The sequence below is a fragment of the Delphinus delphis genome, chromosome 6 (genome assembly GCF_949987515.2).
Source record: "Delphinus delphis chromosome 6, mDelDel1.2, whole genome shotgun sequence".
Lineage (NCBI taxonomy): Eukaryota > Metazoa > Chordata > Mammalia > Artiodactyla > Delphinidae > Delphinus > Delphinus delphis.
Window position 1 is genome coordinate 95,693,226 of NC_082688.1, and position 23,728 is coordinate 95,716,953.

At 35.4% G+C, this 23,728-nt stretch overlaps 1 protein-coding gene and 1 pseudogene across 1 annotated transcript in view; both read left to right on the forward strand.

Annotated features, from left to right (window-relative positions):
- The first annotated feature begins 2,592 nt into the window (after nucleotides 1–2,592).
- LOC138414120 (serine/threonine-protein kinase MRCK alpha-like) lies at nucleotides 2,593–5,969 on the forward strand (annotated as a pseudogene).
- Nucleotides 5,970–7,315: 1,346 nt separating this feature from the next.
- The window catches only part of LOC132427714 (serine/threonine-protein kinase MRCK alpha-like), a 45,040-nt gene continuing 28,627 nt past the window's right edge, over nucleotides 7,316–23,728 (forward strand). The window contains 2 exon segments of the mRNA XM_060015370.1: nucleotides 7,316–7,382; nucleotides 10,216–10,292. Of these exon segments, the coding sequence (XP_059871353.1) occupies nucleotides 7,316–7,382; nucleotides 10,216–10,292 (144 nt within the window).

A 23,728-nucleotide genomic window follows, 5' to 3' on the forward strand; every position in this document is an offset into this window, starting at 1 on the left:
TTAAGACTCAAGGTATTGCTAAGAGATACAGCTGCCACTCTGCTTAGCATGCTTCACAGCTGTTTCTCAGGTGAACAGGTGTGGTAAGTGTCAATGACTCCTGATTCTATGAGGTTTGTCCACCATGTTGCCTGGCTCCTACTCCATTTCCTAAGAGATATGCTTCTGTAATAGTGTCAGGTTCAGGAATCAGATTTAAAATGTCTATTTTGTGTTTCATTTTTACAAAGCTTATATACATGTATATATGTCTGTGCCTCTGTGTCTGTGTGTGTATATGTAAGTTTGTGCATGTGTGGTATGTGTACAGGCATGTGTGTGTACATGGGTATGTGTATTTGAGTGGTACGCATACATGTATATGTATGTTTGTATATGTATATGTGTGTGCGCATATATGTATATGTGTGTGCACATATTTGCATGTTCACCTAGTTCTTTCTGCTGAGAGGAACGAGAGCAGGGATAAGCCAGTAGCAATGAGCAATAAGCCAGTAGCAAGCAGCACATATAGTGTGCTGTTTTCCAAATATCAATCCCCACAAAAAGAAAAAGGGGTCCTCGGAAAATTCTTGATTCCATATCTAGGACAGTGAAAGAACAAGATGACCTTGGTACATCTTATGCCAGAAAACAATTAAGCCTTCAAATAATATTGGAGCTTGTGAAAAGGACTTAAGAGTCTGCTTGAAGTGTTTCCCTCTGACCAATAGGAGATAATTGTCCAGACGGGATCAATATTTTTTCCCCTCCTAAATTCATATGTTGAAGTCCTAACCTCCAATGTGTTGGGATTTGGAGGTGGGGGCTTTGGGAGGTGACTAGGTTTGATGAGGTCATGAGAGTGAGGCACTTATAAGAGACATCAAAACCGCTCTCTCTCTCTCCAAGCACACACGAAGAAGAGGCCATATGAGCACACAGTGAGACGGCGGCCACCTACAAGCCAAAAGAAGAAGCCTCAGGGTGACACCTACTTTTATGATGCCTTGTTCTTGGGCTTGTAGTCTCCAGAACTGTGAGAAAGACATTTCTGTTGTCTAAGCTACCCAGCCTATGGTATTTTGTTATAGTACCCTGAGCTGACTAATGCAGGAGACAATTGAGCATCAAAATAAATAAGGAATAAGATGAAATCAGAGCCCATTAGTATATTCATGTATAAATAAATTAAAGAATACATAATAAGTGAGAGAAAAGGAAAAGCTGTTTCTTATAGTGAATGCCAATTAACAAATGTAGAAGGAATGACGACATTGGCAACCTGTCTTCAGAGCATATTAATAACATTCAGGTAAGAATGGTCAGTAGATGAAAGTTTGATGAGGAACAGGATAACTGCTGAATTTTGAAATATTTTCCTACAGAACAGCTTATTAGTTAGAAATGGAGAACAGAAAATATACAGTAAAGAAGCAATCTGGTTACCCAAAGTTAATATCACCAACAAATGGGCATCAAGTGACCCTGGGGCGCATGGCGTTGGAGTTTGTGCCATCTTATAGGGTGCAGTTGGGCAGAACGTCAGTTTTACGGAATTCCTTTCCAAGCTGCTAACATGGATCTAATCATGTGGAAACCAAACTGAAAATAATTGATCTGTATTTGTCAAAGTCTCCAAGTCATAAAAACAAAGACAAACTGAGGAATGTCTCCAGATTAAAGATGTCCCCTAAATGCAGCTAGCAGTCCTGGATTCCATCCTGAACCTGGAGAAAAATAATTACAAAGGACATTATTAGATCAATTAACAAAATTTGAATAGAGGCTATATTTTAGTTAATAGTGTTGTGTTGATGTTGAATTTCCAGGTTTTAAATTTTGTACTGTGGTTATGTAAGGAGTGTCCTTATTCTTAAGTATTTCAGGTGTAATAAAGCTTAATGTCTGTGACTTACTTTCAAATGATTCAGAAACAAAACAAAACAAAACAAAGAAACAAATGGAGCGGGAGAGTAAGCAAGAGGTTAAGTAAATGGGGCAAAATATTTAAAATGGTAAATTTGGTAAAGAATTTACAGGAGGTCTTTGTCTATTCTTAAGCTTTTCTGCAAGTTTGAAATTTTATCAAAATTAATGGTTACCAAAAGGAAATATCTCAACAAAACAAAACAGAATAAAAAAATTATGAAATGACTTATAGCAATTTCTTCTTGTCCTATATATATATATATATATATATATATATATACATAAAATCATATATATTTTGTATATATATGTATGTATATGAAAGTTCAGAGTTCAAAGGCTATGTTGAATGATTCAGTATCACAATGTCATCACCAGAATGTCCTTTTGGATTTCTCCCACCCTATGATCCAGGGAAGGATTTCCTCCTTTCCCACAGGATGGGCCATTATACTTGGATGCCCATCAAGCCTGTACAGTTATGTCTTCTCATTTAACTGCCACTGAGGCCAGTGCCTTCCTTGGAATCCTGAGGCAGGATCCTTCCAACCTCAGGGAGCAGCAGTTGGCCTCACACCGACAACTCCTTTGGACAGTTGCAGGACTTGGAGCTAGACTTTCAGGCCTCCCTGTTCCACCAAGATATCCAGGAGGGGAAACCCTGGGACTGTTTGTGTCACTATGAGCAAGGACAGAATGCCCTTATTCTGTAGGGTGAATGATTTTATGCCCCTACAGAATGCCTCAGGAAGGTACTTAAGGCCAACGTCTGCAGTTCTTTTCCTATTAATTTACCAGTAATAACTCAATTACACTTTTTAAAAATATATGCTAAATAGTGTTTATACTTAGAGCTGGGTTTCAGGGCTTCTGCTTTCAAAAGAATACTTATTTTTTTAGCTAAATTTCTATTTTCTTTTCTTACAAATTATAACAGGAAATGGTGCTTTGAACTACAGGTAGCACTATATTTAAATATATCATGAAATTAATGAATTAGGAAATTACATGTGTTTATTACTCTTAAATATTCTTCAGCTCACTTTCCTGAATTATCAAGTTTTGACTGAGATTAAAAATTAAGACAATTTCTGTAAGCTAACTCTTTTTTGGTGTGTATTTAACAATAACAACAAAAAAGCTGTGTGTCCACAATGTGCAAATATATATATATACACACACATATTTATAAAGAAAATTAATAAAATTTAAATATAGGCTATATTTTAGTTAATAGTGTTGTGTCGATGTTGGATTTCCAGGTTTTTATTTTTGTACTGTGAGTATGTAAGAAGTGTTCTTTTACTTAAGTAGTTAAGGGGTAATAAAACATAGTGTCTGTGACTTATTTTCAAATGATTCAGAAAGAGAAACATATGGAGAAAGAGAGTGAACAAGAGATAAAATAAATGGGGCAAAATGTTTATGTGTATATATGTATATATATATCTATCTTCTGATGCATGTATACACACACACAATTTTTTGAATGTATATATTTCAGATGCTTTTAACTACTCTGCCAGGTAAATACATATTAACACTCCATTTTGTGTCTTAATTTAGAGATGCTTTTTAAAAATTTTATTTCTTATTTTTATTTATTTTTTGGCTGCGTTGGGTCTTCGTTGCTGCACATGGGCTTTCTCTAATTGTTGTGAGCGGGGGCCACTCCTCTTTGCAGAGCGCAGGCTTCTCACTGCGGTGGCTTCTTTCGTTGTGGAGCACAGACTCCAGGTGCTCAGCTTCAGTAGTTGCAGCACGTGGGCTCAGTAGTTGTGGCACACCGGCTTAGCTGCCCCTCAGCATGTGGGATCCTCCCGGACCAGGGATCAAACCCGTGCCCTCTGCATTGGCAGGTGGATTCTTAACCACTGTTCCACCAGGGAAGTCCCCAGAGATGCTTTTAATATACTTAGGTTCACATAAATCCTAGCAGCTAGAACCAAATTGGTTCCCAGGAATACATGACCCAATGCCTACACTAGTTTCACTGTTGTCTCTTCCCTGCACATATTTTGGTTTGTGTTTGTCTTGTGTCTTGCCTAAACTCTTTCAATTGTGATTTGTTCGTAGGCAGTTATTTCCTTTAAAATTCCATAAGAATTTGTTCAAGCATTGTGCTCAGTTTGCTTCTTTGATTATTAACATGCAGGAAAGCCACACAAGAAAATATTTTTTCTCCTGAAAGCCCTTCATATCATGTATCACATGTAAGTATATGTGAGATGCAGCTTTATTTCAAAAATTTCCACTATAATCACACTTAATACAAAAACAACATAATTGAGCCTAACAGAGTTTCTGGAGATCAGATACGAAGAAATGTATTTTTCAAGTTCAGTTATATGAGAATCTGTGATATTACCTCTTACTGTAAAGATACAAGATGCTCTAAGTTTTCATTAAAAATAAAAATATTCAAAATTGTGTAATCTGTTTCTATAGGGCATGTCTTTTCTAAGGTGCTCAAAGAATTTGCTTATTTACTGGTAGGCATTGATTGTGATCCAGCAGAGTCATTATTCTATGATGACTGCTGCTTCACGAAGATTGAATGGCCAGTGGAGACAGTGAGAGTAGGGCTCTTGTGTTCTCCCTGCAATTGGCCCAGAACTCTGAGAGTTCCACTCCAGATCTAACACTGATATCATATGGGATTTTAGATCCAGATTATAATTTATTGACAGTATTTTAGACTTAATCATAAGTTACAATTATAGTTGTTGCCACTGTTCTTGTATCCTGTTTCCCTCTCTCTTGAATTCGGCTTTTGTTTTGCACTAAAGAACATCCTGGAAGAATTCTTTCAGAAAAGTTTGTGTGTTGTAAACTATCTACCTCTTTGTATGTCTAAAAGTTTCTTTCATTCACTCTTATACTTGAGTTTTCATTTGCCAGCACAGAACTTGCTGGGGCGTGATGGGACTAACCATCTCATTAACTGAGCGATCCTTCTGCGAATTGGAGGTTTAAGGCTGTTACAGTAATAAGTGGTATAGACTGTACATAATGCTTACCAGTAAGCTATTTTACAGTTGGGTGTAGTGTAGATTTTCAGTGCTTACATTAATACTTACATTAATCTCTAATTAAGAAAAAACAGTTCAGAATAATGACATTTCTTAATTAAGTCCATAAAACTGTCTTTGCCTTGAATTAATGATTTCCCCAACTACATGGTCTGAACCTAGGAATTCGTCTACTCCTGTCCAATGTTTCTTAAATCCAGCCAGCCACTTCACATTTTCTAAGAGCATTGTGAAAATCCAGGGCTATATATTTTGGTAGCATCTCTAGACTTTAACTCTTTTCTGTTGGTTGTAAATTATTTATGACTCCTTAAATAGTCTTATGCTAAGATTTGCTGTCATGTATCTTTCTCATATCCTCATTTAGGTTGATTAATTTTTTTCCATGTTTGCATTTTATATTTGTTTTTTCTTTCTATATTGCAGCAACAAGGATGAAAAGGATGCCCAGGACTTGATCTTAGAAAAAACCAAAGAAGTGGAGTCTTTACGAAATTCCAGCTTCGTTATAGGAGCAAGAGTGAGTGTCAGTCACATCCCAGGAAGACTCATAGAATGGAAAAAAGGAAAGCTAAAAATGATGCTAATAAAGTTGCTGAATAATGTCAATTTGTCTAGATCTCAACCTGAAAAATGCCTTTTCATAAGAGATGAACCCTGCTTTTTTGGGAGGGGAGGCAGCTATCATGGTTATAAGCAGAAAAATGAGACTGTTCATATGAATCTTTAATAATATCCCCAAATTTAATGAAAATAATACAATTTAACAATCAGTTTTTCTATTTACTATTCAAGAAAACTAATGTTTCCCAGCACCTCCTAAGTTTTTCTAGAAGTGATTTAAAATTTTGTAAGTATAAGATGGAAATCAAAACCTACTTATCTGATTTTGTAGAAAATGCCAGGGGCAATGGAGCGATTTGATAAACTGGATATGTCAGCTATGCTTAAGTTGGAGTCGGCTTTCGACAGCGAATTTCCAGAAAGATCCTCCCAGAGGCTGCTCCAGCCACTCTAAACTGGTGAGACCGACTGACACCATTTTTAAAACAACTTATTTACAATCTGGTTGCAAAGTACTTAAAGCATAGTTATGTGTTTAGTTTCTTCCTATGACATAAAGTTTAGTTTCTTTTTTTAAAGAAAAGCTTTCTTCTATGAAATGAAAAGTAATGAAAATTTGAAAGCAATTAGTTACTTTTAACATATGTACTTTCAACAGGTTTTAATTGATTCTGGCATCTCTACAAAATTGTATCAATAATACTGAAAACTGAATCATCTGTGAATGACGTTTCTGTTGTTTTCTCCTTATTTGCAAAATTTCCTTGATTCGCAGGCACCCAAAATCCTCTAGTAAGAAATACCTCGTATATGTAGAAAAAAATTTTTTGAATGAAAATAGAATGAGGTAAACTCAAAATGTGGCCTATTTCCCATAGACCTTTAACTTCTAAAGGGTCTACTGAGGTTGGTTTTCTCATATTTTTAATTATAGCTTGTAACTTGTATATTGCAACATGTGTATTTTTTAAAGGGCTCCTCTCTCCATTCTGTTTGCTGGTTAGTGAAACAGTTTGTTTCATTCTTACCACAAAAATAGAGCAAATTAAACTCCAACACTGTGGATGATAATATGATAATCATACAAATAGACAATAAACATAGCTAATGAATACATCAGTGTGGGTGAAGTGGTGTAATATTGGAGAGTAAAAGGAATAAAAGAAAGAAACTTCAAACCAGTGTGAAAAAATATATATGACATCCATTTCTTATGTAAACGTGCTCCAAAAGAGTCATTTTAGTGAGATGAGAAGAAACATAAGCCTCTGAGGGCCACTTTCATGCCTAAAGCCTTATTCACTTAACTGTAATCGTTAACATGTGGATCAACTTCAATGCAAGAAGTTGAATTATTAAAAGCCAAAAGCTTTATATGCTGCAAATGATACAGTTATAAGACCAGTATACTTTATTAAACATGAAAAGGAAAAGACATTTCTCATTGTGTGAATGATACAGTGTAAAGAGCTATCAAATAACATCTGTGTAATCGTCCACAATAAACATGTTATTTCATATTATATTTAGGGCATCTCAGTTCACATATTTGCTCAAAAGTAGGCATGTAAATCAGATTGAAAGTTAAATAATATATATACACATTTATTTGCTCCATTATTTTGGTTCCTTAAGAAACAAACCTTGATGCAGTTGCCAAATCTCTTTCAGTGGAACTACTTTTTTTCAGCATCATGATATATTTCCTAAAAACATGTTAGTAATTGGTAAAATTTTTCAATTCATATCAGTCACTTCCCAGCTTTGGAATGCTCCCATGTGTTGCAGCATGAGACAAACCACTGGCAATGGGGAAGTCAGCTATTGTTCAAACTGGACAGAGTCGAGGCAACACAGGTCTGTGTGTTCAGAGCTGTAAGAGGAGGCAAAGTGGGATACGGCAAAGTGCAGCTGCGGAGACCTCATGGGAGACATGGGAGACTCCCTCAGACTTGCCTCAGGATGCTCCTGATCCTCCTCCGCTTTTCTTTTTCTTTTTTTTTTTAAACATTTTTATTGGAGTATGATTGCTTTACAATGGTGTGTTAGTTTCTGCTTTATAACAAAGTGAATCAGCTATACATATACATATATCCCCATATCTCCACCCTCTTGCGTCTCCCTCCCACCCTCCCTATCCCACCCCTCTAGGTGGTCACAAAGCACGGAGCTTATCTCCCTGTGCTATGCGGCTGCTTCCCACTAGCTATCTATTTTACATTTGGTACTGTATATATGTCCATGCCACTCTCTCACTTTGTCACAGCTTGCCCTTCCCCCTCCTCATATCCTCAAGTCCATTCTCTAGTAGGTCTGTGTCTTTATTCCTGTCTTACCCCTAGGTTCTTCATGACATTTTTTTTCTTAAATTCCATATATATGTGTTAGCATATGGTATTTGTCTTTCTCTTTCTGACTTACTTCACTCTGTATGACAGACTCTAGGTCTATCCACCTCATTACAAAGAACTCAATTTTGTTTCTTTTTATGGCTGAGTAATATTCCATTATATATATGTGCCACATCTTCTTTATCCATTCATCTGATGATGGACACTTAGGTTGCTTCCATGTCCTGGCTATTGTAAATAGAGCTGCAATGAACATTTTGGTACATGACTCTTTTTGAATTATGGTTTTCTCAGGGTCCGCATGCCCACTTTAAGCCATTTTCAACTACCTGTTAACCTTTTTGTTCTCCACTAAGATTTCCTGACATTTGCCCATGACTCTGGAAGCTAAGAATGTGTCACCCTTTTCAATACATGGGTTTCTTAGATTCTTTTCATTATGAGGGTATTTATAATACGAGAATTTAATAAAAAACAACTGTGGATGTTACCTTTAACTGAAGGGATATTTTATTGTCTTAACAGAAGCCACTTATTATGCAAATGAGTTAGTGGAGCTTCTACCTGTCTGAGTTCCTCTTTCCTTTCTTGCCACAGTTTTTTGGCTCACATTGGACTGGATTAGAGTCCAATGACTCTGAGCCTGCGCCAGTGATGAATATTCTGGAGGGGAGGGAGTAGGCTCATAAGGAATTCAGGATAGGAAAACTCTGGAAGTAAATAAAATTGTCCTATAAATATTTGTGAGTGGACTTTTTTATGGACAATAGAAGAAACAATTAAAGAGAACTTGAGTACCCTTGCAAAGATGAGAACCAAGACAGGTTCTAATTCAAGAGAGGTGTAGGAAGCACTGAATATAGGATAAGTGATGTAGTGTGCTTAGGTGGTAGCGGTCCCAGGGCTGAGGCTCCAGCAAAGAAGTCAAGGCCAGAGTATTGCTCACTACACGGAACCAGCGGATGGGGTACTTTGGATAACAAAACATTTATAGGTGGGAAAGACTATATATATATATAATCACAATACTTTATCAAGTTAACATTTTTATCCTGGAATTTTATTTTTACCATTATTTTTTCTCTAAATGCTGCAGAGCAATACAATCCTTGTGCAGTATTATGTGGCATTTCTGAACACCCTTCCTTATTTGACTATTAAGCAATTGTGTTTAGTGATTTATAGCTGGAAAATTCACACTCCTGGCAATGTCAGTTGCTAAAGGTATGCTAGTTAGAGAAAGTCTGAATTTGTGCTTTTTCTTCTCTCATATTTAAGTAAAATTATAATCTTACAATAAGACTTCATTTTGAACATATTTAAAGTTAGTAAAACTGCTAAATGATAATGCATGGAATTTCTTTAAAATTCCTTTAAGGAAAAAAACCTTGTAGTTGGATACTTTATTCTGTCTAAATAAATAAAGCCTTGACAATATGATAAAAGTTTTAAGTATAATTAATATTTGTTTTATGTCTGCCTGTGTTCTTCTTATAGAAACTTAGGCAAAGAAGTGCATGAGTTTGACTCTCCATATCTGCGGGTTTCGCATCTGTGGATTCAACCAACTCAGATCAAAAACATTAAATTAAGAAATTCCGGAAAGTTCCAAAAAGGAAAACTTGAATTTGCCATGCACCAGCAACTATTTACATAGAATTTACGTTGAATGTGCCACCTGCCAGCAACTATTTACATAGCATTTACATTGTATTAGGTACTATGAGTAATCTAGAGATGATTTAAAGTATACAGGAGGATGTGGGTAGGTTATAAGCAAATACTACATCATTTTATATAAAGAACTTGAGCATCAGAGGACTTTGGTATCTGCAGGGGGTACTGTAATCAATCTCCTCTGGATACTGAGGGGTTATTGTACTAGGTACCTAGGAGGAATAATTTGAAATTGATTCCTGAAGTGGGGAGAAACTAGCATAGAAAAAGCAGCCATCATTTGCATGATCATATTGCTGAAATCCCCTTGGGGTTTCCAAAATTGTTTCAAGTTCTGTATGAACCTAATACTATTAGGGAAAAGAAAGCTATGATTTGACACACAGGAGTTAATTCATGAAAACTTATATAATTTATTTATATACTTCCATTATAAATTTACCATAAATTTGCTAAAAAGCATTGTTTCGTTTGAGATGCAGAATGCTTAGATATATTAAATGTACCTAACATATAAAAATAAATATAAACATACTTTGACTTAAGTATATATAGATGATAAACCAGATTACCTCTGAAAATATGGTTTGAGAACGATTTTAAAGAGATTAAGGTCCAAAAAGTCATGAACGTTAGTTTCAATTTTCTGAGTTTAATAAATTTTTGCTGATGTGTTCCAGGTTTAGTGCTACCAGACCCAAGTTCATCTTCCTTGGCACTTTTTAATACAACTACCTATGCCATGGCTCAGTGTGAAGTAAGTACTAAACTTCTTGAGTATGTTCTACAGCCACTTCAGAAGTCACTGATGTGCTCAGAGTAGCACTTTCCCCTTGCAATAAAACTGTTTTAATATTATTCCCTGGGAGAGGCCTGAAGTCTTGATATAAGCACATAGGAAAGAAACAGTTTTCATGGAAAGTAAGGCTGCAAGTTTATGTAAGTTACAAGGTCATCTGTATTAGAATTAAAATAACAAACGATATATTTTACACTGTGAAATATGACACACATACAGAAGAATGTATAAAACACCTCTATAGCCCGCGCTCACATGAAGACAGGAAACATGACTGATGCCCCAGAAGTGTGCCCTTCTAGTTGGTAGCAAGCCCTCCCTCTCTGCTGTGGGCAACTGCTACTCTGCTGCTCATGGTAAGGACGTCCTTGTTTTTGTTATGTTTTTACACTCGATGTATGCATCCCTACACAAGAGGATTTAATTTTAGAATGTACGTAAGTGGAATCATACTGTATATGTCCTTTTGTGTCGCAGCATGGATGAGTTTCATCCATATGCAGCAACAATATGTTCAACTGTATTTCAGTATATATGATGGTCTATTATATGAATACATTGTAGTTTATTTACCCATTCTATTATTGAGGAACCCTTGGATATATGTCTGGCTCCAGTCAGAAAAATAGGAATTATAACAGTTATTTTAATAGAGACATTTTATTTTATCTATTTATTTTGAAAAGCTTTATTTAGGTTTAGTTGATATACAACTGATGTACATATTTAATGTATACAGTTTGATGACTTTGTACATACACATACACCCATGAAACCATCACCACAATCAAAGTAGTAGATATATCAATTACCTCCAAAAATTTCCTTGTGCTTCTTTTTTGTTGTTGTAAGAACACTGTTTTTTTGTTTGTTATGTTTTTTTGCTGTGTGGCATGCGGGGTCGTAGTTCCCCAACCAGGGATTGAACCCCGGGTCCCAGCAGTAGAAGCTCGGAGTCCTAACCACTTGACTGCCAGGGAATTCCTGTAAGAACGCTTAACATAAAGTTCTTAAGTGCATTTAACCATATGGTTAACTATCGGCACAACGTTGTACAGCAGATCTCTAGAATTTATTCATCTTGCGTAACTGAAACTTTGCACTCACTGTCAGACATTTCCCCATTTTCCTCTCCCTGCAGTCACTGACAATCACAATTCCACTCTCTGCTTCTATGAGTCTGACTAGTTTAGATTCTTCTTATAAGTGGAATCATGTAGTATTTGTCCTTCTGTGACTGGCTTATTTCACTTAGCATAATGTCCTCTGGGTCCATTCCTTCATTTTAAAGCAGAGAATTGGTTAAACAGACATTGGAGGACTAAAAATGCAAAAAGCAAATGGTGAGGTGACACAGAGGCAGGAGAAGCTACCATCTCTGGAGCTTGAAAAACAAAAAGAAGGGGTAGGGGTTTAAGAACCTAGAAGCTTAGAAGATGGGGCTGGTTCACAGAGTGTAGAAGGAGACTGCAGACCAGGACCCACTGCTGCTGGGAGGAAGGGATCTGCAGGCAATTACAGAGTCGTTGTGCACTAGGCAAAAGGAAACACCAGACTTTTCAGAGATGATAAACACTGGCTCATTGTCAACGCTAATTTCTGGGACACAAAGCACCACCAATGTCCATAAGTCAGCCTGGAGCTATATCATACAGGAGGTAAATGACATTTTGGGCTGGGACTGTGTCTCAGTGGACTCAAAGGGACCATGAATCTAACTGTGGTTACTGAATATATAATTGGAATAAATATACTAAAAAACTGGTATGATCCATGCATGATCTCTGCAGTCTGGGGAGTGAGGGAGGCCTATTACGGTAAGAAGAGCCAGATGGAGGCCCTGAGGCCTTCTCTTTGGGGTAGTCTGGTAGGCAGAATTCGAATCGACCTTTAGAATTAGTTTTTGCCACCTGTTGTACATACCCTGTAAAATCCCCTCCCCTTGAGTGTGGGGAGGATCAGTGAAAATCATAGAATATCATTCTTATCATTAGGTTACTCATCAGTTGACTTTGAGTTAATGAAAAGGGAGACTATGCTAGGTGGACCAGACATAATAAGGTGAACTCTTTACAAGAAGGTTGAGTGTCAGAAAGATGCTATTATGCTGACCTTGAAGACGCAGCCTCCGTGAGTTTTATAGCTGCAAGGAAATGAGTTCTGCTAACAGCCACATGAGCTGGAAAGAGGACCCCAAACCTCAAATGGGATACCAGCCTTTCTGATACTTTGATTTCAGCCTTGTGAGACGCTGAGCAGATTACCCAGACATGCCAAGCCCAGATTCTTGACATGCATAACTGTTAGATAATAAATGGGTATTGTTTCAAGGTGCCTCATTTGTGGTAAATGGTTACTCAGCAATAGAAAACTAATGCAAATAGTAAAGCAAAAGCAATACCAATGTCCTGGGGGCAGGTGAAGAGGGTAGTGCAAAGATTTGAAAAATGCAGGGTTGGTTGTCTTTTTCAATCTCCTTTAATCACCTTCTTGCCCTGTGCAAAAGCACATAGATATTGGAGAATGCAGTAGTTTATTGAAGCTTAATCAAATGGTGGCTGTAGTTTCAGCTCCTATTCCGCATCTCTTATATTTACGGGAGAAAAATATTAAGAAGCTCTCATACCTGGTTCATAGTTACCAATCTTACAAATGCTTTTGTTCCTTTTATACCAGTTTGTAAGTTTGGTTTTGTGCACAAAATGATTTGGTTGCTTTTTTGGCTGATGATAACTGTAAAATAATAGTGATTTTCAGACATATCTCTATTTCAAAGATGTTAAAACATAAAAAACATGTGCATCTTAGAATTTGTAAAATATGGTCAATGATAAACTTGGAGATAATTTCAGGGAAGCAATAATAAAATATGGCATGACATATTTTAAAAAAGAATCAGTGGACATAACTGGCAGCAAAATGAAGACAGTGGAAGGGAGAATTTGTGATTTAAAAGACAAACCAGAACAAGATGGAGAGAGAAAATAGAAAATACAGCAGAGAGGATAAAAATTGTAGGAATTAAGTGAGAAATTCCCAGCAGTTGACCCAAGTCCTGAAAGGTGAGTAGAGAGAGAAGAGCAATAGTTAAAAATGTCATAGTGGAGACTTTTTCAGACTCAAGACTAGATCCACAGTTGCAAGAAGCTTAGAAATTCCAAGCATGATAAAGGAGAATATATTCATGTCTAGATACATTGTAGAGCTGCAGAAAATGATGAACAAAATCTTTAAGTCATCCAGAGAAAAAAGATTGATTACCCTAAAAATAATAGCAGAGGGAATAATAGGTGAATTCTTAAAAATTTCAACAGAAGCTGGAAGAGGAAAGATATATTGAATGTACTATAAGAAAATAACAGCAAACCTATCTATCAAAAATGAGGATGAATTTCTTTTATTTACAGATAAATGAAAACTAAGAGAAGAGGATCTGTCAGCAACAAAATCTCATTGAAGGAAATTCTAAAGAGTGTAGTGTAGGCAGTAGGAAACTGATCCCAAATGGTAGGTCTAAGATAGGAAAGGAAAAAAGAACAAATAAAGTGGTAGATATATAAGCAAATGTAAATTAGCATTGACTGAATAAAACAGTGATAATAATTTCTACAGAATTAAAAACAAACCAAGATGGACTTTCAAATGGAGATAATAACATTTAATTCAAAAGAGGGGTAAATGAATTGAAAGTATCCCAAGATCCATGTATTGCTCAGAAGGAGGGTAAGGATTTGATCAAATTCAGATTTGTGGAGTTAATTGTACATGCTTTAATTTCTAGGGAAACTACAAATAAGATAGAAACAGTATTAACAAGTTCAAAGGTGAAAAAGTAATTATAACTATATTCAGCTAATCTAACAAGACAAGAAAGGAGAGGAAAAGAAACAATGAATAGATGGGACAAATAGCACAAACTAAGATGATAGAAATAAATCTCAGTAAATCAGTAACTAAAATGATTAAAAGTGAAGAAAATTACTCCAGTGAAAAAATAAAGATTGTCAGACTAGATAAAAATAAAATCTAACATATACTGTCCATAAGGGAAACATCTAAAACATAAGTATACAGAAAGCTTTAATATCTAAACATTAGCTAAAACAAGTTACATAAATATCAGATAAAATAAAATCTAAAGCAAAAAAAAATATTGTAGGTAAAGAAAGTCAATTATATAATAAAGGTTATTTTACCTGGAAGTCACACTAATCTTAAATATATACTGACCATATAATGTAGTCTAAATATAACTAATATGGAAATTGACAGAACTACAAGAAGAAATAGACAAACTGACAACTATAGTGGAAGATCTGAACACACATTTCTCAGTAACAGACAATATTTGAAAATGATTAACAAAAGTGGACAAATATAGAACAGTTCACATAACACATGCTGAATGCATTTTCTCTTTAAAATCACAAAAACATTAACAAAAATAAGCAGATGGACCACAAACTAAGACTCAACAACAAGTGCAAATGGATTGGACTCATGGAAAGTATGCTCTCTGACCATGAGAAAGCTAAGTTATAAATCAATATTTTAAAATATGTGTTAAACTCCTAATGTAAATCAAGAAATACCTTTTTAAGTAAACTATTAATCAAAGGAGAAATTCTAATGGATATTAGAAAATAGTTTGAAGTGAATAATAAAATACTACATATCAACACTTGTGGAATGCAACTAAAGAGTATTTAGAAAATTTTTATAGCCTTATATACATAAACTAGACAAGAAGAAATCCTGAAAAGTTAATGGGCTAAGCATCCATTTTAAGAAATTACAAAAAGAAAAGCAATTTATACCCAAAGAAGGTGGAAGGCAAAAGTAAAAAAATAATGCTGTAAAAAAGTAACATAAAATAGAATGGAACAGTAAAGCCAATAATTTCAACCTTGATAAAGCTAATAAAAGTGACAAAAGTGTGACATGGTTCATTAAGAAACAAACAAACATAAAGGCACATAAAACCAATATGAAAAATGATAAAACAGACATTATATCTGGGGCAGATAGTTAAAGATAATAAAGTATATAATAACTTTAGACCATTTCAAAATATGCAAAAAATCATGTCAATATATGAAAAAAAGGACAAATTGTTAGAAAGTATCACTTATTGTAATCAACTCAAGAAAAAAAATGGAGAAAAGCTTATATTCCTATAATCATTAAATAAATTGAATCTGTTTTTAAATATCTCCCCACACATAAAACTCCAGACCAAAATAGCTCTATCAAACATTTAAGATGAAATAATTTTAATTTACACAAAATCTTCCAGAAAATAAGGAAAGAAGGAAATCCCTGTGATGGTTAATTTTATGTGTTAACTTGAGTAGGCCACAGGGTGTTCAGACATTTGGCCAAACATTATTCTGAGTGTGTTTGTGAGTGTACTTTTGGATAAGATTAACATTTAAATTGAGAGACTAAGTAAAGAAGATTGCTCTCCCCAATGTGAGTGGGCCTCATCTAATCAGTTGAAGACACGAATAGATCACAAAGACTAACCCTCCAGAGAATAAGAGAGCACTTCTTCTGATTGACTACTGAGCTGGGACATCAGTCTTTTCCTGCCTCTGGATTTGAACTGGAACTTTGGCTCTTCTTGGGTCTGAAAGCCTGCTGGCTTTTGGACTGGAACTTACACCATCAGCTCTCCTGGTTCCCAGTCCTTTAGATTTGACTGGAACTACATCATTGACTCTCTTGGGGCTCCAGCTTGTTGACTTCAGGTCTTGAGTTTTCTAAGTCTGCATAATCATGTGAACCAATTCCTTACAATAAATAAATATGTATAAAATATACATATAAATATATATTTATATAAGATAAAAACATATATATATATATATACACACATACATAAGGATACATAAAAAGATATAGACATTAAAAAGAATTGGCTCACATGATTATGAAACATAACCAATAGGAGATATAGATATATAGATACAGATACTGATATATATTCCTGGTGTTTCTGTTCCTCTTGAGAACACTAAGACAGATTTTGGTGCTTAGAAGAGAAGTGCTGCTGTAACAAATACGTACAAATGTGGATGGCTCTGGAACTGGGTAAAGGAGAGAGGATGGGAGAGTTTTGAGGTGCATGTTAGGAAAAGCCCAGATTCCTATGAAGGGATTGTTGGTAGAAATATGGACATTAAAGGTGATTCTGCTGACAGCTCAAAAAGAAAAAGGGAGAGCTGGAGAGAAAGCCTCCATCTACTTAGAAAAAAATATAAATATTCATGAACAGAATATTGGTGGAGTGTAGTTGTTAAGGGCCATTCAAATGGAAATGAGGAAGAGCGTATTGGAAATTGGAGAAAAGGCGATCCTTGTTATAAAGTGGCAAATAACTTGGCTGAAGTATGTTCTAGTGTTTTGTGGAAGGTAGAAATTGCAAGCAATGAGATTGGATATTTAGCAAATGAGATTTCTAAGCAAAGTATTGAAGGTGTGGCTTGGGTTTGCCTTACTGCTTACAGTAAAATGCAAGAGCAGAGATATGAATTGAAGAAGGAATTATTAAGCAAAAAGGAACCAGAAATTAGAAATTTAGAAAACTCTCAACCTATTCATATTGCAAAAAAAGAAAGCTTGTTCTGAAGAGAACACTGAGCGTGTGGCTGAACAGCCACTTGATAACAAGATCACGGGTGTGATACATGGATTTAATGAGTCATCTCGGCCGAGGCCAGGAATAGAGATGGCATTAAACCAGCAGGAGACACTGCCAGTTTGAAGTAAAGGGGACAGAGAAAGCCAGGGAGAATGAAGGAAAACTGTCAGACTTCTTGGGTTCTACAGAAGAGGACCTAGAGCTATATGGCTGTGAACTTGCACTATTTTTAAAGGAAAGGGAAGAATGACCTGAAAGGCAATTCAGAGATCATAAGGGCTGCCACTCGCATCATAGGCCCAGGGGTCAAAACTATTTGCTCCTCTGTTTCAGAGACAGAGCTTCTGTAGAAAACCATGTGGGCAGGTCCCATTTAGCTGAAGGGGCAGGGTCACCCCACAGAGGAGGGGGGGTTGAGGGTGATGCTGCCATCTCGATGGGCCAGGAAGGTAGGACATTGAGGCAAAGAGGATTATTCTGGAGCCTTAAGATCTAATGGAGTCTGTCTTGCTATGTTTTGTACTTGCTGGGGACCTGCCACCCCTTCCTTCTCTCCTATTTCTCCCTTATGGAGTAGGAAAGTCTAACCTATGCCTGTCCCAACATTGTATTTTGGAAGCACATAATATGTTTGGTTTCATAGAGTCACAGTTTGGAGAGGAAGTTTGCCTCAGGATGAACTGTACCTCAAATCTCAAACATACTTGATTTAGATATTTAGATGAGACTTTGGACTTCAGACATTAGGGATGATGAGTTAAGACTTTGGGACTGTTGTACTGGAATGAATGTATTTTTCATATGAGAAGGACATGAATTTTGTGAGGCAGAAAACTATGAAATGAATTTTGTCCCCCGCTAAATTCTCATATTGAAGCCCTGATCCCCAGTGTGACTGTATTTGGAGATAGTGTTTTTAGGAGGTAATTAAGGTTAAATGAGGTCATAAGGGTGAGACCCTAGTCTGATAGTATTGGTGGCCTCTTCCATGTGAGGGCATAGTGAGGAGCCAGCTGTCTACAAACTAGAAAGAAAATTCTCACCAGAATCCAACCACGGTGGCACCCTGATCTGAAACTTCCAGCCTCTAGAACAAAGAGAAATAAATTCCTGTGTTTAGTCACCTAGTCCATGGTATTTTGTTTTGGCAGCTATATTTGACTAAGACACTCCCCAAATTATTTTATGTGGCTCCTGTAACCTGATACCAAAACCCGATGAGGACAATATTAGAAGGGAAGATTGTAGTCTAATCTTACTTGTGAACATACAGAATTCTTCTTCTGACATTAATGAGTATTTTGTTGGTTTTATACCTGTTGTGAAAAATAAAGGTTTTGTCTTAACTGAAAACAGAGCTTTAATTTTTAGCCACTGGTTTAAAAGATTATTGAAGGTAAGGCTAGGATAACAATGTTCGTATGGCTGTTAAAGACAAAGGTACACAATCCAGGATTTTGGCTGAAAATACAGAAGCATTCTTTGAACTGTAGTTTGAATTTTAACAAGAACATGTATGGCTTTATCTGTGCTGATAGCAATGGCATTCCTTGGAACACTTCAAAGATTATATACACTGTTTTCAGTATATTTCATCATTATTGCTCAATGGTAGAACATCTTCATAAAACACATACCAAATTTGATCTTTTGTACACTCTTAGCTCTACAGTGAGAATTCCCATGAAATGCTGAACATAATGAATTCTTTAAAAAAACATTGCTAAACAGAATTCAGTTATATATAAAAAGAATAACACAGCATGACTAATTTGGTATTATCCCTGACACACAAAGTTTGACTTTAGAAAATGAATGAGCATAACATAGTAACAGTTTAAAAATAAAAATCATATATCAATAAAAGCATAGGAACATCTGATAAAATTCAACATTCTTTTGTGATACAAAAACAAAAGCAAAACCTCTCTTCCCAATTAGAAATAGAAAAGAACTTCCTTAATCTGATGGAAGGTATCAGCACCAGCAACAGAATTCATAGAAAACAGTGTAATTAATGGTGAAATACTGAAACTTTTCCATTTTTATATTTAGGGACATGACAAAGATGCCTGCTATGACTATTTCTATTCATTATGAAATGGAGGGTCTTTTAATAAATTTTTAGAATTAATAAAAGAGTTTAACAAGGTGGTTAACTACCATGTCAATGTACAAAAATCAATTTACAGAGTATATTGTATGTACAGAATATATTGACTACAATGTCAGTATACTCAAAGGTCTTTGTATAGACGAAGAAGAAATATTAAATAATTACCATTTTAAACACACACCATTTACAATAGCATAAGAAATCAAGTATTTAGAAACAAATCTAAAAATAGCTAAAAGGCCTCTAGGAAGAAATATTATAAAATTTAAAGAGGGACACTTGAAAAGGCCTAAGTTAAATAGAGAGTTATACTATAATCCTAGATCGAAAGACTCAATATTATAAAGATATTAATTCTCCCTTAACTGATAATATATCAGTTCAATCAAGATTCAATCAAGATTAAAGATTCAGTATAATATATCAAGGTCAATATAATCTTGATAAAAATCCTATTTTTTTTTAATGGAATTCGCAATTTATATGGAAACACAAAAAGCCAAGAAAGTAAAAATGCTTTTGAAGAACAAATAGGCACTAAGAAATATCAAGACATTATAAAACTACAGTAATTAAAACCATATGGTATTTGTAAAATCATAGACACATAAACAAGTGGAACACAACAGTTCCCAGAAAAAATGTATTGGGAATACTTGATTTATTATAATGCTAGTAGTGTATAACAGTGGGAAAAAGACCATTAAAACACAAGGCTTAGAGTGGAGATAGATACTTGTAACACATACAACTAACAAAGGCACATATCCAGAATATGTGAGGAACCTTATAAATCAATATGAAAAAGACAGTCAACCCAGTGGGAAAGTAGCAAGAAACTTAACAGGTTATTCATAAAAGAGGAAATCCAAATAGACAATAAACATATTAAAAGTTCTAAACCTCATGAGATGCCACTAGTTAAAATAAAATGACTATAAAAGCAAATGTTGGTGAGTATTTGAAGAAATACGAACCTGCATATACTATAATTCCATTTCTAGAAATACATCCTACAGGAATGGTTGCACATTTTATGCAAGGAGATACATAGAAGAATGTTTATAACAGCTAAAACACAAGTGTTCATCAAAGTGTAGAATGAATAAAGAAATTATGTTAATATAATGGAATATACTATAGTAATAAAAATGAATAAATTATAGCTGCACACAACACCATGAATGAATCTCTCAGCATAATGTTGAGTGAAAAAAGCCAGGCACAATAAAGAACACACTATGAGCAAAATTAAACAATGTTTTTTGTGTTAGTCTCAGCCTATTGGTAGTGATGCTCTTGGCTAGGAATGCCCGGGGCACTCACCTGGGCCATAGTACTTGTAGTGAGTCCCACAGACATTCCTTTCCACCACCACAGGGGCCATTGTTGTGACTGGACTGAGACTTGTGGTTCTTATTATGATAGCAGGATGTGTTTCAGTAAAAACTATCAGGGAACTTTGAGGAACAGGATTGATCACTCACAGATCCTGGAGGGTACATGGCATACCCAGTGGCCACACAATGAGGTGGCAGGTAGAGAGAATGGGAGAGAAAGTGGACCCAGAGCTCTGCTTTTCTTTCTTTTTTTTTTTTTTTTTAACATCCTTATTGAAGTATAATTGCTTTACAAATGGTGTGTTAGTTTCTGCTTTATAACAAAGTGAATCAGTTATACATATACATATGTTCCCATATCTCTTCCCTCTTGCATCTCCCTCCCTCCCACCCTCCCTATCCCACCCCTCTAGTGGTCACAAACCACCGAGCTGATCTCCCTGTGCTATGTGGCTGCTTCCCACTAGCTAGCTAGCTATTTTACGTTTGGTAGTGTATATATGTCCATGCCACTCTCTCACTTTGTCACAGCTTACCTTTCCCCCTCCCCATATCCTCACGTCCATTCTCTAGTAGGTCTGTGTCTTTGTTCTCGCCGTACCCCTAGGTTTTCATGACCTTTTTAAAATTTTTTTCTTAGAACAAAAAAATTCACAATTTATATGGAAACATGAAAGACTTCGAATAGCCAAAGCAATCTTGAGAAAGGAAAATGGAGCTGGAGGAATCAAGCTCCTTGACTTCAGACTATACTACAAAGCTACAGTAATCAAGACAGTATGGTACTGCCTATTATTTCTTATTCTGCCTGAATAGGAAAAGTGGTAGTGGACATCTTTGCCTTGTTTCCATTCTTAGGGGAAAGCATTTGGTTTTTCATCATTAGTGGTAGTGCTTGCCTTAATTTCTTGTAAATGCCCTTCATCAGGATAAGGAAGTCTCTTGTATTCCTAGTGTGTTGAGAGTTATCATGAATGGATGTTGAATTTTGTCAAATACTTTTTTTGCATCAACTGATATGTTAATTTTCCCCCCCTTCAGACTGAAGATAGTCTCTTTTTAAATTAAATTAAATTAAATTGGAGCTAAGGCATCAATAAATTGCCTCCTAGGAGGGATTCTTTATTATATTCATTCTATGAATCCATATGAAAAAGTCTATTTATTGGGATGCATAGTAAAGAGGCATTTTTTCTTCATAACTTTGAAAAGTTGGCAAATGTTCTGAATCTCCTGCATTTACTACCAATTTCTTGTATTTTTTCTCCATGGTATTTGTCATTATTCAAGTCTATATACTTATATGCTCTGCTCAGCTGTGCAGCATCTTCACTTACAATCAAACTTTATTCCCCAGTAACATCTGTAAGCATCCAATTCTTTCCATTTCAAAACGTATTTTCTACTATTTCCTTGGAAAGAAAAATTCTATATCATATGGACAGCCAAATTTCATATACTTTTGAAGTCTAATTTAAGAAATGTAATCTAAATTACCTGTACCCATTTTTAGATTATTAGTATTCACAAAATCTTGCTGAACCCTCTATAATTGATTTTAATGTATTTCTACATATTTACGGCCATATATCCCTTCTACATTTATAAGACAAGTAGTTCAAAGAGTCTTTTGACGATTCTGATCATATATCTACTTAATGAAAGTATCTTTTAAATACGTTTATGATTAATATTCTCCTTTTAATGTAGTCTACATGCACATGCTATGACACACATTTAAAAGTAGCCAAATTGATATAAAGTATATGAAGTATACATATATTTTGTTTGTAGAAATAGAAAGCATAGATTTAAATTACTTAAAATATATTTTCAGCTTTGTGAGAATTTTAGTTTTACTGTGTTTTTGTCTAACAAGTATTATTCTTTTGTCTTACTTGAGAAATAATTTAATTCTTATAATTTTAGTGACATAGGTAACTTGCCTATATTTATTTTTGTCTCTTTGATTCAGATCACAGATTCTGCTCACCTTCCAGTTCACACACCAACGATAAAGAGAAAGGAATATCATAATAGAATCCTCCTTCCAACTAAGACACTTGATTTAGTTATAAACTTAACAGGTCCTTGAAAAATGAGAATAAGTTAGTTTTGGTCTCTAACCCCTCCCTCCCTCCCTCTCTCCTTCCCTCTCTCCCTTTCTCCTTTCCTCCCTTCTTTCTTTTCTTCCTTTTTGCTTGTAGACTTCTGGTTAAATAGAGCAGATTCAAAAATGCCTACACTTTTGCTTTCTAATGAAACTTGTTAAACAGACTAAAGAGAGAGAGTAGACAAATAAGTCAACATAATTTTGAAAGATAGAAGAACCTGAGGAGGGGTTAGGAGAGCTGAGAAATATGAATGCCAGGTGCTTAGAAATGACTTGTCAAAAAGTCACAAGATAATTAATACTTTGGAAACCTAGGAGGATTCAGGGATTAGGGACACCAAGTCCTTTAGGAGGCAAGGGTGACATGTGGTGCTGAAAAGAGGGGAATAAATTGAAGATCTGAGAAAAAGCAGGTAGCCCCTGTACACAGTCAGGGCCCATGGCAGGGACTGCAATCTGTCCACATCACAAATCAGGAAACAGAGACAATGAAGGTGAGAAAATTTCCCAACTAGTATTTGGAGAAACCGGATTTTGTTGTAATTTAGATATTGCTAATTTATGATAACAATAATTTCAGGTCAAAGAGGCATGATACAGAAATGGACAATCCCTAGTGGATTTTCAAATGGTTGATAATTTTGTGAAGACCTCTGGAGTTTTATTTGTTGGGGTTTCAGCTAGAAATTTCAGTGTGCCTTCCACCTAGAAAGTGTAATATGGCTTGCTTAATCAGAGTGTTCCAATTCCTGGAGCACATTATTTTTTTATTGATAATAGAAAATGAAACACATAATTTTCTATAGAGATAAAATTTTAAATTATTCTTTTTTTCCAAAGAAGGTATAAAAACCATATTATTTTTTGTTACCCCTCCCCAGTAAAAATATGTATACATAGGCAATTCTGACTCCATTAATAGTTAAGGAATCATTTGAAGAATTTATCAATCTAGAATTTTTAAATGTTCAGGATGTATCAGCTCAAATAAAGGCCAGGCTTTATTAATTTGGTTCCAAATAGTAGTAATGAACATTTGATCACCACTTAAATAATTCTCCTTCTTCTTCTCCTCCTCCTCCCTTCTCTTCTTGGTAATTTTTGGATCCTTTAATCAGTATTTTCCAACTATGAAGTAATTAGGGGCAAGAATCTTAAATGCTGGTAAGAAAAGGGGGAGCT